General features: G+C 36.1%; 1 protein-coding gene across 1 annotated transcript in view; it reads right to left on the reverse strand.

Annotated features, from left to right (window-relative positions):
- Positions 1-5985: 5985 nt before the first annotated feature.
- LOC149815533 (persulfide dioxygenase ETHE1 homolog, mitochondrial-like) overlaps positions 5986-19863 on the reverse strand; it is a 30929-nt gene continuing 17051 nt past the window's right edge. Inside the window, exons 4-10 of the mRNA XM_089990564.1 lie at positions 18696-18830; positions 12826-12867; positions 12663-12722; positions 12525-12578; positions 10721-10745; positions 10497-10627; positions 5986-6104 (exon numbers count right to left, since the gene is read on the reverse strand). Of these exons, the coding sequence (XP_089846690.1) occupies positions 10524-10627; positions 10721-10745; positions 12525-12578; positions 12663-12722; positions 12826-12867; positions 18696-18830 (420 nt within the window). The 3' untranslated portion in view covers positions 5986-6104; positions 10497-10523. The remainder of the gene's footprint in view (positions 6105-10496; positions 10628-10720; positions 10746-12524; positions 12579-12662; positions 12723-12825; positions 12868-18695; positions 18831-19863) is intronic.

The following is a 19863-nucleotide window of genomic DNA, read 5'->3' on the forward strand; positions in this document are numbered from 1 at the left end:
TTTAATTTATTTAAGCAATGTCTACTAACTTTCTGAAAATATTTGTAGGCTTCGAATCGCTTCACAACTACGGTGGAAGAAAATGATGCAAGGAAGGTGTGGCAGAAGGTGGCTGTCAATCGATTTGCAGACATGCTGCACACTATGAAGACTGCAGCAAAAAAAACATCTGGCGTAGTAGATGATCCATTACTGTAGAAGGGCCATGGTCCTATTACTATCAGGAGAGATTACTGGGATGAAATGTGCGATAAGTGGGTGGGAGATGCATTTAGAAATCGCTCTGCGAAGGCTGCACAAAATCGATCGAAGATGCCCGAAGCCCATCTACACACAGGTAGATCTAAGACATTTGGGAGCCACCTAAAGAAAATGGTAACTCATCAATATATAATATTAATTTTATAAGTATTATTGCAAACTTTTGTACTAAATCTTTTGTCATTTAACTTCGCAGGAAGCAGAAAAAGGAGGCAGTGTACCATATAAGAATGTGTTTGTAGAAACACATAAACGGAAGACCACGGGAGTCTTCGTATCAGAGAAGGCGAGAACGACAACGGTATGTATTAATTCTATTAATAATCATTGCAATATATATGCAAGTTATCATAATGTTATCATTAATTATTAATGAATACTTTAAACATTATTTTGTAGGAGGCATATGAGCAACAGATGGTAGAGCGATATGGCGATGACACTACTCAGCATCCATCATTTGATCCTACAACATGGGTGACTGCAGCAGGTGAACCCAAAAAAGGTCGCGTGTTCGGGTTTGAGAGTAATATGAACACTTCACCAGTTATTGGTTCTTCCAGTTACGGCTCACCGACTTCTTGCACCGACATAAGCTCCAAGCAGCCGACTATTCTTTTCGGTGATGATGTACGCCAGATCATTAATGAATAACTGAATAACTACTTCCAATACACCGTCGCCCCCTTTCTCCGAAATGAGATCAAGGCCGCTGTTCAGGATAGGGGATCTTCGATTCCAGGTCCCTCTCAGGTATAATCACATATTCAGTTTTTTGTCTGCCTTAGAACACATATGAGCATAATCGAATCACATATATAACTTTTTGCCTGCCTAAGAACACATATGAGCATGTTATAATCACATATTCAGTTTTTTGACTGCCTTAGAGCACATATGAGCATGCTATAATAACATATAGAGTTTTTTTATTGCATTAGAGCACATATGAGCATGCTATAATCACATATAAAGTTTTTTTGCCTGCCTAAGAACACATATGAGCATGATAGAATCACATATAAAGTTTTTTTGACTGCATTAGAACACATATGAGCATGCTATAATCACATATTCAGTTTTTTGACTGCCTAAGAACACATATGAGTATGTTATAATCATATATTCAGTTTTTTGACTGCCTTAAAGCACATATGAGCATGCTATAATAACATATAGAGTTTTTTTATTGCATTAGAGCACATATGAGCATGCTATAATCACATATAAAGTTTTTTTGCCTGCCTAAGAACACATATGAGCATGATAGAATCACATATAAAGTTTTTTTGACTGTATTAGAACACATATGAGCATGCTATAATCACATATTCAGTTTTTTGACTGCCTAAGAACACATATGAGCATGTTATAATCACATATTCAGTTTTTTGACTGCCTTAGCACACATATGAGCATGCTATAATAACATATAGAGTTTTTGTACTGCCTTAGAACACATATGAACATGCTATATATCATTTATGATAGAATCACATATAAATTTTTTTGCTTTGCCTGCCTTAGAGCATATATGAGCATGCTATATTCACATATTCAATTTTTTGACTGCCTTAGCACACATACGAGCATGATCGAATCACATATATAGTTTTTTGCCTGCCTTAAAGCACATCTGAGCATGGTAGAATCACATATAGAGTTTTTCTAGATGCCTTAGAACACATATAAACATGCTATAATCACATATTCAATTTTTTGACTGCCTTAGCACACATATGAGCATGATAGAATCACATATATATATATATATATATATATATATATAACTTTTTGTCTGCCTTAGAGCACATATGAGCATGATAGAATCACATATAGAGTTTTTTTATTGCCTTAGATCACACATGAGCACATGATAGAATCACATATAGTGTGTAATTTATTTCATTATATTTTATTTATCAATACTGACTGTTCTTTTCTTGTGTAGGCTGCTAGCGATAATCAACGTAGTGGAGCTGAAGGGACAGATAAAGACAATGAACAAGAAGACGCACAAAATCTTGGCGATGATTAGAGGACTGTGTTGAAGAAGTTCTATTTTTTTATGTTTCCTAATTGTAATTGTTGAATTGTAAATAATTAAACTTCTTAATTTTAAGGTGGAACGATTAATTGTTGTAGATTCTTGTTATATGAAATTTTTTGTGTGGTTTGTTTTTTATTTACAGGAAATATAAATTGTACATGAAATAGAAATTGCTCGGTATTTAATTTTCAAATAATTTTTTTTTAATTTTTTTTCGTGTTTGCGACGGAACCATCCGTCGCTATTCATATTAATCTAGCGACGGCATAGCGATGGAAGTAAATCCGTCGCCAAGCCATGGTCGTCGTTTAGTACCGGCGGATTGGCGACAGAATATAGCGCTCGTTATTCCGTCGCAATTAGCGAAGGACCTGGCGACGGAATAATTCTGTCGCCAGTTAGCGTCGAAATATTCACGACGTAAGCATACTGTCGCCTCGTTGTCGCTAATCCGTCGCTAACCATATTAGCGACGGAATGTGGTCGTCGCTAATCTATTGCTTTGTTGTAGTGAAAATATCACATTTGTATAGCTATATATTCCAAAAAAAAGATAAAAAACCAAATAAAATCATGATATTATTGATATTTGAAGTGTATAGCTATATCACATTTTTATCACAATTGTTGACATTTTTTTGTTTTTGAAATTTCTTTATTTTTTATATTTTATTGATATTTGAAGTGTTGTATATGCTTAATATTTTTCTGATATTTTCTTTGAACAACAAATTTTTTTAGCTTATCATGAGATTCTTCCTTGCTAAGAAAATCCCGAGACCGAGATCTGTGGCATTGGTTTAGATTTGAGCCCATGTTAGGTTGCCAGTAATTTGGACCAGATCAGATCCAAGTTGTTCGTATCCCATATAACAATCAGAATTTTATGGTCTCAAGGTAGGTTATCAAAGATGGCAATCTCAAACAAAAAAGATTCGTGGACTGCTGATCACAGAGTGACAGAACCATTTCTGATTGGAGTGGATGCCACTAGGTCTGGTCGTATGCAGACCCAGTTTAATTATTTATTTTCCAAGAAGGATCATATATTGGGTCTACATTAGGGCACCTAACTTGGTTGGTAGCCTGCTGTACCACTTGACCCATTTAAGCCTAAAAGGTTAATTTATTGCAAGAAAATCCTGATATTAGGGATGGCAGTCGACCGGGGCGGGGGACAAGGTCTCTACCCCCGCCCCATCTCAAAATCCTGCCCTCTATCCTCGCCTCCATCCCTGCACGGGTTTTGATTTTAACCTCCATCCTCTCCTCCATTCCCATTTTATGTCTTTCATCCCTGGTCAAAATGGGGTGAGGCGGGCGAGGCCCCGTTTTCCCTCTATCGACTGACATCTCTAAAGAAGGATCGGGGATGGAGCAGAGCGGGGCAGGGTGGGGATCGAGGACGGGGACAGGGCGGGCGGGGGAAAGCGTAAGTCCAACCCCGCCTCCATCTCTGCAGGGGTTTTGATTTTAACCTCCATTTTCGTTTCATGTCCTCCATCCCCGGTCCAAACGGGGTGAGGTGGGGCAGGGCCGGTCCCCCCGGTCTACTGCCTTCCCTACCTGATATTGAGATTTGTGACAATTTTAAGGAATTATATGGAGCATAAGTAGGGTTTCAATCGAAGATCATAAGTTGATGGATGGCTGGATCGCAGGGCCAATCTCTTTTCCTTTATTACCTCTAAGGGTAGGAAAATCATGATCCGGATAGCCGGTGCTATCAACTTATTTCTGTTGCAGTGGGTCCTCGACCTGGTATCACCAGTGTGGTCAGGACCTACACGCAGTTTCAAGGAAGTAGGCCTTGTGGGCAGGAAACCCTCGAACGGTGGTCAAGGATTTGTTGGTCAGGTTATGGATACCCCTCTACCAGGTGTCATCATCAAGGGGTGTCAACGGGTCAGGTTTGGTTTTCGAACTCAGGTAGTACCAGACCTGGCTCTGATTTTTGGGTATGGTATCGGGTTCAGACCGGGGTTTAATGGGACCCACCATAAGAGAAACCATACCTGGACCCAATAAGAACTGCATGAACCAGACCCGGGCCATACCCAGTAAAATACTAATTTTTTATCATTTTTACATTGAAAAATTATGGGTCTTAATCGAAACGCAGGTCAAGCTCTGGTCAGGTATAAAATTTCACAAACTATACCCGGCCGGATCCATGTATTAATCGGACGTTCAGGTCCAGACCCGAGACTTAATCAGGTCTTCTTATTTATCACCTTACCCGGACACTATAGGGTTTGGTATAGGTAGGGTACGGGTAAACCAGGCCCGTTGACACCCCTGCCATCATGGTCATCGTGGATGTTACATGTGACTGACTTCAACTCAGCAATGCTGGTTCTGTTTCATCCAGGGTGACAAATATCGTGAGTTTTTGAATTTATCGTGATAAATTCATAAAATGGTAAAATGGTTGTGCATTCCAAACATCACCCATAGTACCATACAGTGTATCATGATTTGATTGTGATTTTCATGGGGGTTTCAATTGCCTCTGTTTTTTATTTTTGGATACATCTGTCCACCTAGGTCACTATGATGAGGACACAGTACGAGTTCGAGAAACGAATTGGCATTTTTTTTTAAAATAGGGCACATGGACACAAATTTTCCATTGTTTAATTGTTTGAAAACAAAAAAATTTGTTATTTTAATATAGCTAAACAAAAAAATTCTGCTGAAATTGATGCTTTTCTGATGATTTTACCCTTTCGCTAAAAAGTACCATCACTTTTTACTATCACCGATATAGCTAAACTCGGTTGTCACAAATCTAGCTAATCTCAGTTGTAAGCTATTTTTTAAAACTATTTTTTTCCTTTCACTTTACTTTCATCATCCCTATCACATCACTACCACTACTTCTCCACCGTTATCACCACCACCATTATATATATACTGTTAGTCAAAAGGGCGCCCCTATCAGGGGTGAGTGTTTCTTTGCTCACAAAGGAACATTTAGCAGTAGTCGCAATGTCCATTTTTCACCCAAACATTTAGTGGTGGTTGCCACCGCCGCTAAATGTCCCTTTCTGTGAAATATTAATGATTGCTCGTCCATTGTTACGGGCAATCGTGTATATATAACGAGAAACCACAGCCTTGGTAGTATGGTCATTCTATTACTGGTGAGAAGTGGCACATTGACCATGGCCTTATTTCATTGTTTGGAGTACTCTCCTTCTTTCTACAGAGATGGTTTTTTGTTGGCTTTGGTCTTGGACAATGGACGTGCACCCTAGTTATTGAACGCAATTATCCTTTAACCTGAACGCCATAAGCCAACCCACCAAACCTGCTTGTAGCCCATATCTTAACAAAAGGTCCTAAGGGACACATTCTTCCAGTTTAAGTACATTCCTAGGTTCAAAACCCAATGGTATAGTTGTATAATTGGTGCTAGGAGTTTGCCTAACCCCCAGCTAAGGATGTTGAAGTAGAATGTCTTGTCCCCAAATCTGACCCATGACCAGTCTTAGGAATAAGACCAACAAATCTTGGGTTGTTCGTTACTATCTTCGGACTTAGATTCCCAACAAACTTTATCAAAGCAAGAACATGAATATTTACAAATCATTTGCACAATTCTATTTACCAAATCTACACTTACAAGTCAAATTCAGTTTTTGAGACATTTACAAAGAGCCTTCAATACATAAAGCTAGCAAAATAAAATGACTAAAAGATCTTCAATCCTTTCCGCCAGTGTCCTTGTCCAAGCAACCCATGATAGTCCTTCCCAAAAACTTTGCAACTATTATCACCCGATTTTATTCTGAAAAAACACAATAACTATGTAATGAGTTGCTCGGTAAGAGTTTTAGGTCCCCTTTTTGAAATAACAATTTTAAAAATGTACTTTATATTAAAAGCATTTCTTTGAGAACAATTTATTGTGAAAAAATCGTTTGCAATTTCAATCAACTTGGAAACAATGCTTTAAAAACTTAGGCTGCTTTTAGAAAATCCCTTTTCACAAGTTGAGTTATTTTGTAATTCATATTTAAAGCACAATTCTCTTGAAATACCCATTTCAAATTACTATTCACGTACCAAAAATCTCAAGCTTATAGTTGGCCTTCAAAAACTTGGTCATTTTCAAAATATAAAAGGGACAGTTTTGTAAGAGAGTAATTCAGTTTTAAAACAACCATTGGTATAAACAATACTTTAAAATTTTATAGTCGTCAAAACATGTCTAATTCACTCTCACCAAAGCTTTGGGAGTCAAACAAAATTCTTTCATTGCTACTAATGAGCCAATAAATATTTAATGCCAATTCCATTGAGATGATGGGTCTACTTGTAACAATTCAATTCTCGAGAGAAACCAATGCATGAAGCCAACAACTTCAACGAGCAATATTTAATCCCATTAACTAAATCAAAGGATCTATCAAACACATGATCAATTTATTGAGTTACTAAACATTTAATACCCAACATTAGAGGTTTTCGTTGATGGACAATTCTACCAACCAGCAGTTCAATACAATTACAGGACAATAGATGAATGAACATTCTTAAATTCATAAACATTTTAAAAATGAAAACCATTTTATGCGTTCACATATACTTTCAATCAATAAAACAAAAAACATATATTAATATGAAATAATCTGAAATAAACATATATTAATCATTTTTTAAATTATTTTAACCCATAGGTGACAGACTTTTTCAATCATAATGAAATATTGATTTTAAAGATCTACTCATAACTTTATAATTATAACAAATAAATTTGACATTAAGAAAATAGAAAGATAACTGTCATTATAAAGAAGAAACATTTTTAATTATTAAAAGGCATAATTAATAATCATAACATAACTCTAATTTCAAGTAGAAAATTGAAACCAAGTCTAATTAAGAATAGTAAATTGTAACTTACTTTAAAATGCAATTACAAGTTGCAAATCAAAATATAACTCTAATTTCAAGTTATAAATAATAACTTACCTTAGTGGGTCTCGCTTTCTCCTTATATGGGTCAGCTTCTAGGTCTCCTACTTTCTCTACACACCAGTCTCCACTGTCTCATGCTCATAAGTTTTTCAATCACCCCCATCAACTATGTGTCCATTTAATTTTTTTTTAACTTATCATAGTATTGCCACCAAATCAACCATGTGTCAACTTTTCATTCATGTAGCCACTACTAAGGTATCTAAACATCATTTGTTTTCACTCATACGCTCCCAATAGGTTGAAGTGTCATTCTTGTTGACACACAATTACTAAATCATCCATGTGTCAACTTTTCATTTATGTAGTCAAGTCCATTGACACCCAACTATACTCATGTGCTGACACCCAATAGGCTGAGGTGTCCTTTTTGTTGACACACAATTACTTTGTATCTCTTGTCTTGCCATCCAAGATAGTTGAAGTATTTGAGTGAATCTTATTAGAATTTCAAATCTCTAACCAAAATGATATATCCAAATCCATATCCATTTCCAAAACCCTTAAGGATACAAGCTATGTTGGATTTGGATTGAATCCATTGTGTCTTTTATCATTTAATTTTCTTTATAGCCTTTATCCTACGGTACCTAGACAACTGTAACCCTAAATTTGACTTTTACAGGTAACCTGTTTGACTTTTTGGAGAAATATTCCAACATCCCCACCTTCCATTAATCTAATTGCACTGTCCCCTTGTGCAACTTGTGAGCCCACCAGAAAGGTGCTGATGACATCATCATTGGCAGCCGCGTTGATCTCTTGAATGGATGGTGGGGATGTTAGAGCATTTTGCCTCTGCATTGACGCAGCAATCTGTATGTTAGAAAGTATTGGCACGTCAAAGAAGCTGTTGTTACTGATTTTAAAGGTCTTTGTGCTTGTGGCAGTCCATATCATTCATTTTTTTAGATCACTCGGGCCATACCAAACACAGAAAATCTCTGTGATCCAGTGTTAGCTTGTTGATTTAGATCTCTCGGACAATTTGTTGACTCAAATTAGAACATCATCAGCAGTATCAAGGACATCAAGGGTTTTACCAACCGTAGGCCAGCCAATGTACTGTTGGTGATTAGGGTTGGGAGGGGGAGGGGGTGGGGGTGTGTGTTTCCCTTGAATTATCCAAAATAAAATAAAACAAAAAGTAAACAAGGGTAACCGTTGGATGGTGCTTTCGAAATATTTGAGGCCATTTGATGTTGAGACTGCTCTAGCTTTCTGCTATGTATGTGATAGTTTGAACTAGGGTCCAACGATTATTGGCAATATTTTGAAAATATTACAATTTTGCCAGCTATGTTCGATAAACAAGGAAATTATGATACTTTTGAAGTAGTGTAATTTATCACGTTGTTATCGTGATAATGAACAATTTTTAGTGTTTATAGTTTTATGTGCATTCTGAAGTTTATATATTTTTCTACATTTTTAAATATTACAACTTTTTCTATTGCCAAGAAAACTCCAGTACTAAGGTGTGAATATCGTTCTTAAGATCTTGGAAAGGAAAATCTTGTAATATTTTAGATAGTTTTTTTTTTTTTTGAAAAATTCTCAAGCAAAATGGCTACATTTACAAATAAAAAGAGTCAAACAGTAACAAAATAAATAAAGTACATAGAAATTTAGACGAAAAGAATGAAAAAACAATCATGTTATTAACCATAATAAATGATAATATATTAGACAATGATGATAAACTAAAAAATTTATCATATGCGACACTAGATTTTTGACAAATATCAGTAAGTTGTATGTCACAAACATTATTGATATTTGTAAAAAGCCACATTTTTATCTTGACATTTTCAAAAGTCGATATAATGCCAAAAAAGCACAATATTTTAAGATATTACCTTCTTTGAAATTGCCACATTTTTTATTAAAATTTTAATGTAACAAAAAAATTTCTTTACGATTTGATATTATTTATATTTTAATATCTGTGTTTTTTTTTAATTTGGACAAAATTTTCATGAGATTTATTAAAAAAATAGATTTTCGCCTCCTTAAGGACCTTAACCAAGTCAATCCATTTATTGAGGTAGATGAAAAAAATTAAAACAAGGTTTTCAAAAAGTCATCAACATTAACGCGGAATAAGCTACCACCACCGAGGTGGCATCCCATGTGGTAAGCAGGGTCCTGTGCCAAGCTGAAGGCCCAGGTTCGAATCCCTCCGCCACATGGGGCTTAAGAGATATCTATCTGGTAGGGGGCTTTTTCCCAACATGATGACCTCGAGATGCGATCGTACTTCATCTCCATGAGTTGCAACTAAACGAGCTTCGAATTATAACGACCATCCCGACTGAACTTACTGGCATGAAAATAACACCAGATTTGAGATAAATCTTACAGATCTCGACATCAAGATTTTCTTTGCAAGTAAAATCTAGTGACAAATCAACAATTTTTGTTTTTGTAAGAAAATCGCCACAAAAGTGTCCCACATAAATGAAATAAAAAAATGTAAAAAAAAATGGATATAGAAGTGCTTTTTATCATTTTAATATCGTGATAAAAACATGATATTTACAAAAGAAACAATATTTTGAAAGTATGGCGAGTCTTCAGTATTATATTGGCTTTTGAAAGCACCTTGATATTTCAAGGTATCAGAGATATTTGTTACAAGCTAGGAGACGAGCAAATGAAGAATGAGTGGGTTAGCATTCACTCCCTCAAATTATGGTGATAATGATCGTATATACAACTGCATGCATAAACACCTCTTCTTACAGCCAAGAATAAAAAAAGAGACTGATAAAAAAGATGCCAAATACATGAGTGAAAACCAGATAGCTAGAACACCCGATTGACGTATCAATACATGAAACACTTTGGCTGGAATTCAAGCAGTAGGTTGCTACGATAGTCACCGCCAATATTTTGAAAATATCGTGATATTATCGGTATTTCAAGGTCAGACGATATTTTCCTCAGATATAACCGATATTTTCAAAACACATATTTTTAATGTGTTTTTGTATCTGTTTTTGTTTCTTTTATATTTTAAAAACGTTTCTAATTGTTTCTTTGTATTTTTGCAAGAAAAAGAACAGAAAACCTATTATTTTCCTATCTTTCTTATTAGTATTTACAATTTTTTTCAAATTTTAAAGCTTCCAAGATTTTTCCGATAAAAATCACTTTTAGAAAATATTTCCAAGAAAAATCCTTGCCAACAAATTACCTTGATCGACATAGATGACTATGGTTGCTACACAATGACTGATAATGGCTCTGCTGGGGCATCCTGCAACCCACAAACCATATTTGCTGGCACCGCGGTGTCTATCATTTTCGGCTTGGGCAACTTTAAGCCTGTAAATGGGCAGATGTTGGTTGAACAATGCATCAGATAATCAAGTTTAGACCAAGGTAAACACTACTGTAGTTTATATACTCGATACTTACTATCCATGATGGCCTTGAATGTTTCCTGCGCAGATGAAAATGAGCTAATCAAATCAACATCCATGGAAACACATGAAAACTTGCTTCTGTTTTATTCTTGGCTTTTCCATGGATTTTTTTTATCGAGAAATACATCCATGAAAAAACTAAGAATAAAACAGAAAAAGCAATTTCTTATGCATCATGATGAGAAAATATCTGCCACATGAAAAAAGTCCTGTAATGGGTGGAGGAACCCGTATGCAAGAACCAGTTCTGTGTTAACACATGATAATCATTGGACACTGATGGATAAAAGATTTTGACAAATCGATAGGGAAGAGCAAGTAATCATAAATGACCAGCACAAAATAAAATGATCTCAATGTGATACAAAGACAAGATAAAACAAACAAGTTAAACAAGAAGTAAATTGGTTCTGAAAAACAAAAGGAAAAAGCAATGGTCATCTCAGAAGAGGAACATCTCCAGGTCTCACCTACCAGATTAACCGTGTCCTCATAAAATGTTTCAAGAAATATCGTTATACCCAACATATATGTAGAGGAATCAGGTGGTTTCATCATACCACTCGACTGATACTGCATGGTATTAGGCATACCAACTGGTTAAACTTATTGCATCAGCCTGATAACTGGTCACGGATGCCATTTGTTGTACTCAAACATGGAAGATGTGCCACTCGATGCAGATGAAGATGCGGAAAAGGATTAACAACATCTGATGTAGAGGAATGCTTACTTGTTCCATTCTATTTTTGTATTATATCATTGCATTGGATATGATGGGAAAATTTGTTATCATGTTAAACCCTTCATACGCCCCTTGCGTGCATTTTTGTTGTAATTAAAAAGGTTCCTGATGATGACCAATTTTGGTGACTCAAACAAGAAGTCTCCCCCTTCATCATTTTCAAGTTAAGGTCCATTTCAAATAATGGTGACGGCTATATATGTCACACATTTACCGATGCAAGTGCAGGCATGACATGGGAATCTGTAAAAGGAAGGGCACATTGATACGAATACACACACATACACATGAAAATTTGTATAATAATACTACATTTTACAAGATGCTATGGGTGTGAAGTTATAGACTACCAACTAACTCAAAGTCTAAAGCATGTCATAGATTTTTAGTTAATTAACAAACAATGATAGACAAACATACAATTAATAGTAAGTACTTGATATCGAGCATAGGTTACAGAGTATCCTCATAAACCATATGGAAAAAGAGTTGATCATAACCACTATCAGTAGGTGGACAACCAAGGCATCAGGAATAAACTTAAACTACTTCACAAAAGACCAGTTGTACTGATGTATTATTGGATATAAGGGACTAACCGTAAAATCCAATCCAATCTAAACTTCTTGTTATTGAAACCATGCCCCAATTGTGATTTCGAGGATTCAATAATAGGCTCGTCGTCATGTTAATATCTGGGTCTCAATGGTGCTAGAATGAACAGTTAATAGAACTGACATGAAATATAGAGGTTTTTTCAATTTGTAGACTTCCCTAAATCATATGTAAGTTATGAGGAGAACCAATTTCCATTGACAACCACTGACAGTTCCAAGATTATCCACATGCTTATTATTTACTGTTTTCAGGAAGTGGATGTTATGTCAGCAACTCAACAACCTGTTTCACAGAATTTTAATTGTTTGACTAGGAAGATAACTTAATAATAGAAATACCTTATTTTCAACAAATATTCTAACACCAAAAAAATCAAAGGGACGCTTCATTGTTAAAAGAAAACTAAAAACGAAACCATAGATCTGCAGCTCACCTCATCTTTTGACAATCGGGGATTGTAGAGAATCTCTTGTTCCACTGTGCTAACCTGAAAGTTTAAATTTGAATAATTCATACACAGGTAACTGAGAATAATGCAAGGAACTACTTTTACTCATAGAACATGTCTTACAGTGAAGCCTTTGTAGTCATGAGCAGGATAGATCAATGTGTTCTTTGGCAATGAGAAAATCTGAATACACAATGACTTCAAAGTGAGGACTGCAGCTGATATGATAACAAATCAAAAGTAGCACAAAAAGGGAATGCATCTAATGACCAGATGATGCACTTGCCTGAGAGTACACGGATTTGTAAAGTTGACTTGAGTTTCCTTCCTGCACACAGAAGAGAAGATTGGACAAAGCAAAACAAAATGCAAATTACTCTTCAAAAAATGGAAACTACAATGGACAAGAATCGTTTCTCAAGTTCAGTCAATGTTGAGAGGGCCACTGAATCAAAGCACATGAGGCTTGGATTAATTGTCAGTGACAAAAAAAAGGGTAAAATATGGGCATCATAAGTTCTGAAACGAAGTCAAGACGGCTCAGTAAGTACCACAATGATACAATGCTCTTTTATTTCCATGTCATACAAAACAATGAACATGTAGTTTCATTGTTATTGGTTTCAGCCACTTCTTAGGGTCGTCTGTAACCCCTGAAGTTTGCCCAATAGCCTCACTCTCTAGCTATTGGAAACTGGGATTTATACAGTTTCCAGAGACGATCTATGGTTAACAAATGGAGCAAATTTAGCTTGTAGTCGGAGTTGATACCTAAATTTTTATCGCTTTTGTTGACCCACAGTTAAGTTGAAATATTAACTTCATCTTCTGAATGATGTCATAAGCATAAGGTCAGTTCGTCAAGAAGAATATGGCATCTGATGCCCAAACAGTTCTTCCTGAGTCTTCAACTTGGCATTAGAAATCCAATCAAATTCTTAACAAAGGCATTATTCAATATTGTGTATAGCAATGTAATGTTTGGTGAAAAAGTTTGACATGAATTCCTTAGCACCTGAGTCCAATGAATCAGCTGCATAGTGGAAGGGAGTTTCTTGTCTGCTGGATCTGATCTACAGTTCAAGGAGGCAATACATGTCAAAAGGTTTGAAGGAACAAACATAAGAGTATATAACTGACCCACCCTTCTGTATAACCTATTCAAACGAAGCAGCTGGATGAAACAGGTAAATGCACGTTTGTGAGCCCTGTTCCAGGATGCATAGGTAAAATAGGGGAGTGTGCTATGAGCATGGAAGAACGCTGATTGCACTGACTGTACTCAGATTCTCAGCCCAATGAATGACTATCTAAAATAAGTGCTTCATTTTATGAATTCATGGAGAATAATCCCTGTAATATTTTGAAATACCATTTGGAATAATTAGACTACTAAATATTCTCGTCATTACTTGTCAATCTCTGTCCAGCTGAATCTAAGACTCCCTCAAGTTCTAGATCAATAAACCTGTTCTGCTTAAATCTCAACAATGGGATGTCATGAACTGAGGGGGCTGCTATCTCATTAATAGGCATAAGAGAAATAATTAAAACTTGTACATGCAACATACCAGCTATGCCAGTCTCCAATGTAAACTTGTGTTTTTTAAAAGGTAAAAAGTTGAAGAAAAAGAAAGATAAAAAAATAATAGTCAAATATTTATCAGAGAGCACGGGAAAGAATCAGAGTGCCATAAAAAATATGCAAAATGACTTTATCTACCTTAGGATACATTTAGTTGTACAAACGAAGGTCACCCCCTTACATAGTCACTATTTTGATTGTATTTTCTTGAATACGGGCCATCCAAAGGATAGTAGTGCATATTGAATCTAATCCGACCAAAAAAGAAACAATTCTGATAATTCTGAACACTGTTTTGACCATACATGATATACCTAGAGTCAAAAGTTAAAAAAGAAGGCCCACAGCACAATGCTGTCTTGGTAATTTCAGCAGATTCACAAAGGTTGCCAAACTTTTTTGGAGGAAAAACTAGGAATATATAGATAGAAAAAAAAATTGAGAAAATGAGTTTTGCAGATTTTCCAAGTTCTATAAGTATATTAGTAATATCCTTGTCTATTATTTTGATTTCTCAAAGTCAGTGACACACTGGCACTATTATAACATTGTAATATTTTTTGTTTTTCTTTCAACAACAACAACAACTACGCCTTCATCCCAAAACAATTGGGGTCAGCGATATGAACCAAAAAAGAAATTCATTTTGGGTCTTCCACATGAATCCTTTTCCTCCAATCATTTCTATCCAACGCCATGTCCTCGGTGAGGTTCAAAGCATTCATATCCTTTCCTATCATCTCCATCCAAGTCTTCCTAGGCCTACCCCGACCTCTTTTAACTAATATATTTTCCCATTTCTCCAACCTTCTAACTGGAGCATCATTAGGCCTTCGCCGAATATGTCCAAACCACCGTAAACGATTCTCTCGCATCTTATTTTCAATGGGTGCAACACCTACCTTCTTACGTATCTCTTCGTTCCGAATCTTATCTTTTATTGTATTTCCACACATCCATCTAAGCATCCGCATCTCAACTACACTCATTTTTTGAATATGATGTCTCTTGGCAGCCCAACATTCCGTACCATAAAGTAAAGCGGGTCTAATAGTCGTCCTATAAAACTTTCCCTTCAACCGCAATGGCATTCTACGATCGCACAGCACTCCAGTAGCACTTTTCCATTTCATCCACCCAACCTTTATCCTATGATTTACATCTCCATCAATTTCTCCATACTTTTGAATGATGGATCCCAAATATTTGAAATAATCATTCACCGGTATATCTTGCTCACCAAGCTTCACTACACTCCCATCACTACTTCGTTGCTTACTAAACCGACATTCCATATATTCAGTCTTACTCTTACTCAACTTAAAACCTCTAGCTTCCAATGTCTGTCTCCATAATTCTAACTTAGCATTAACCCCAGCTCTAGACTCATCAATCAAAACAATATCATCAGCAAACAACATACACCACGGTACATTTTCTTGAATTGATCTCGTAAGCTCATCCATCACTATCGCAAATAGGAAAGGGCTTAAAGCAGATCCTTGATGTAACCCAACCGTTATCGGAAAATTGGTTGTCACCCCTCCACAAGTGCGGACATTGGTTACTACTCCTTCATACATATCTTTAATTATACTAATGTACTTGAGAGAAACACCTTATTTCAAAAAATTTCATTAGAAATGTTGTGATATTGTCAGTGTTTGTGTTATTTATAGCAGGAGGACAATTTCAGGAGTAGCATATTCCAACTCAAAAATCGAATTCAAGTGACATTACTGGAGAAGCATTCACTTTTAAGATACATGAGTCGTGAGATTATGTGTACATGTACACATTATCAACCTCCACTCTTTGTTTTGTATAAAATATTATTGCATTAAAACTTGCTTTCATAAGCATTCTCTATGCTTTTGTTTGAGTTTTTTTTTTAGATGTTTAAATTCATCAAGAAAAAAGCAAGTTCTAAAAAGTAGTCATGCCTGGCCAGCAGGTGTTGCATGTGTCTCCAGCATGAAGAGTCTGGCCCACATATTATTTTATTATGTTCTATCTTTCACTTTAGTTTTAAACCCTCATGGCATCTCCCTCAGCTACTAGTCAATGATCCTCCTTTGGCCCACTACCTGCTTCTTCTTCCGGTTAACCTTTTGCACAACAAACGTTGGGCTTTTGTCTGGCACAGTTGTTTACTTGCATCTTGGTGGGTGTTTGGTGGTTAACCTAAATGCACCTCTCTTTCGTGATGAGTATTCCAGGCCCATTGTTCTGTGCAACTGTATTCTGACTGATGTTTTTTATATGGTTGGCTCTAGATGGGGATTTAATGATATGGGTTGGCTGAAGCCTATCTTTTGTAATATTAATCTTTCCCTCTCACTGCAAGTCAATTCCTCATCGGTCTTGTGTTGTTTGATTGGTCGGTAATGAAATGCTACTCTTTTTCTCAAAAAAAAAAATAGACATGCCTAATTCATGAGTAAAACAGAAAATGCGACATGCCCTGGTGAAGTCATGAGAGCTTCATTTTTGAAGGTCACAGACAGCATATCAGTCAGAATCTTGTACTTTTTAACTGATTTTTTAACTGGATGAAATATAGCAGTCTTCCTTCGTCATATAGAAAATGACCCTATGCTATTTACCATATATAATTTCATGGGAAGAGAAGTCGCAGGGGTGAATTTGTCTCAAGAGAAAAGTCCATGGACAGTTGGACACTAGGTTACTTGGACACTGACACAGGTGTCGGTGTCGGACACGGCGGGTCCTAAAAAACTAGACACTTGGACACGGCTATATATATATAAAACAAAAAAAAAAGAGATTTAAAGAATTATGCAGACAAAACCATAAAATATAAAATGTACTTCCATTCTCATTTGTAATCTGATCCTTGATGAGTCTGACTTACACAAATGTTAATGACGTAACATATACATGTAAGATTGTAAGTACACAAACAAATCAACAACCACACTTCTAAGGCAAAATGTAGAGCAACAAAAACATATACTCAACAGTTCCTTGTTTAACAAGTGTCCACAAAATTGGACACCCATGTCCATGATGTATGAAACAGGACACCCACATGGTCACTCACTGGACACGGCGTGTGCAAACACATTTTAAGGTGTCGAACACTCGACACACGTGTCCAAAATTTTGGACACTTCTGATTTTAAAAATGTGTCGGCACCATGTCCAGGAGTGTCGGTGTCGGAAAGTATCCGACACCAACACTTCAGCCTGGGAGAAGTGTCCATGTAACATAGCTTGGACACTTAGGGCATGTTTACTTACTTGAGAAACTGGCAACTTTCTTAGGTAAGTTGTGAAAGTTCAACACCCAATTGCCACCTTCTCAAGCTAATGCAAACATGAGATTAAGATCTCATGATTCTGAAATTATTGAGAAAGTTGACTGCCTGATTCCCTGGGAAATGAGTCACAGGCCTCAGAGCGTTTGTTTGACACCACCATGGCAAAACATGCTTTGCCATGAAAGTGGCAGGGGGGGGGGGGGGGTGCGTGTATGCAACTCTACTTTGATGGGATAATGGCACTCCACCATTCAATGTGCGAGCCCCAAAGGGTGTTTCCTGCTTGGGTGTTCATTTCACCCCAAGTGGGAAAGAGGCCCAATCTCACCTGAAAGTGGCCTCCTTCCCACCATCTTTGATTTGATCAGGTTGCATTTTTCCATGTAAGAGATTGTTTTTAATCTTTTTTTGGCCTGTATCCAATCCATTTGGACCAGTACTCTCAGCATTTTTAGGCTTGGAGCTCGCCAGATAGTTTTCCGGACAGCTTCATTGTTAATATAGATTTCTTGAACTAAAATATATTATATATACATATACATTTTATGAAAATGAAACACATCATTTACAATCCTATGTATTAGTTTCTTACTTTTGTTTTTACCTATATGAATTGAGATATGGTTCAGTTTCTCATGCTTATTTTATGCAATAATAAGTTGAAGACAGCCGTTTTTTAAAATTGAATTAATTTCATGTCAAAATATCTTGGACCAAATGCTATTAGTTCAGTTATAGTCCATGATAAAATCTGCATCTAGATGCATTAACTGCAAAACTAGATGTATTTAAATTAATAAATATTTGATCCAATATCAAATCTAAAACAAGGTCATTCTGTATAGATTGGATTAGGTTGATTTTGGTAATTTTTATTGAGAGAGAGAGAGAGAACAGGCACACATTATAGGTGAGAACAACTTTTATGGGAGAATTTGAAGTCACATGGGGTGAGGTGTGACTTCAAATCCCATAAAAATATCTTTGACCGAGATCTATTTTTCCATTGACTTGGGATAATAGATTCCATGTTTGAATTGAACTTCTTGTTATATGAGAAACATTGATTTTTATATGAAAATGAACCATTTTCCTACTTTCCAAACTTGTTGATATGAGTTTACTAACCAACTCTGAGATTGAGATTTCTGAATCCTGCCATACAGGTCTAGACAGTTCCATATTCTAAAGCATTTTGAAATGGTTCAATAAAAGAAACAAAACAATTCGTCCAAGGAGAACAAAAACTTTTATTTGTGATCTTTGATGCAAAAGTTAATATGGTACCTGAAAATCTGTTCTTCCACAGCCTCGTATTAGAAGAGCATCACCTGTAAAAGCCATCCTAGGTTTAGGCTGATCAGGCCCGTCCCCTGTTACATATGTTACACAGCCTGAGGTATGCCCTGGAGTTGCACGAGCCTACACAATAAACTTTAGATTAAGAAGATGTGCATTGCTGAGTTATATATATATACATATATATATATATATATATGAGAACTTGTAAAAGAAATAGGATAAGACCAAAGAAAAGTTTATGTTTTATAGTGTACCCAACCCTGCACATGTTTGAATAGATATTTGAGTATCATTACATAATGGAAGACAAAATGAGGCTGTAAAGCTTACAATAAGATAAATGCCAAATATGCATCTAGATGCAGAATATGAGGTAAAATATTGTTCAACAGTTCTGCACATCTGAAACAAGAGAAGAAGAGGATACATGAGATCAGAAATAGCAAGACGCTGCACGTGTGTTGGAAAACATGATTTTGCTGGAAGTACTTACAGATGCTTATAGGGCCATAATATGGAATACTTACAGGAAAACATAGTAGGGACATGGAAGACATTGAAAAGGATTGAACTCATTATTCTAGGAGTTCTTATATTCATAATGCAAAATCATTAATTTCCCAAATGAATTTACTAGAAAAACTGGCTAAAGCCTCGAGGCGATTCACCTAAAACTACCTCCAGTCTCACATGTAAAGCTGATGCAGTGAGGGAGGGTCGACTCTTGATGCAGTGGGGAGGATCTACTCTGCCGCACCTGACTACTGATTACTGAGAACCAAGGCACGACCCACACGGTCTGCGATGCAGTAATAACAAGAAGAAACAGGAAAAAAAAAAAACCACCACAAACGATGGTGCTGCCTTTCTTTTACTTTATTTATTGCAATAGAACTCCAGTTAACAAACGATGAAACAGAGGAGCAGAAAATGAATGAATAGACGTGAAACAAAATAAAGAACAGTGCAAACAAAGGGAAATAAAAAAAAGATAGCAAATAAACGAAAACTGCTGCAACAGAAAACAAAGAACATTAATGTAAAAGCTGTTGTAGAAGGCTGAACGTGACAGAGGAATAATAAAAAAACAAAGACTGACAGACAATAACAAAAGGTGTTCAGACTGATCAAAGAAAACCAAACAGAAGAAATA

Source organism: Nuphar pumila, chromosome 15 (genome assembly GCF_984573655.1).
Source record: "Nuphar pumila chromosome 15, dmNupPumi1.hap1.1, whole genome shotgun sequence".
NCBI lineage: Eukaryota > Viridiplantae > Streptophyta > Magnoliopsida > Nymphaeales > Nymphaeaceae > Nuphar > Nuphar pumila.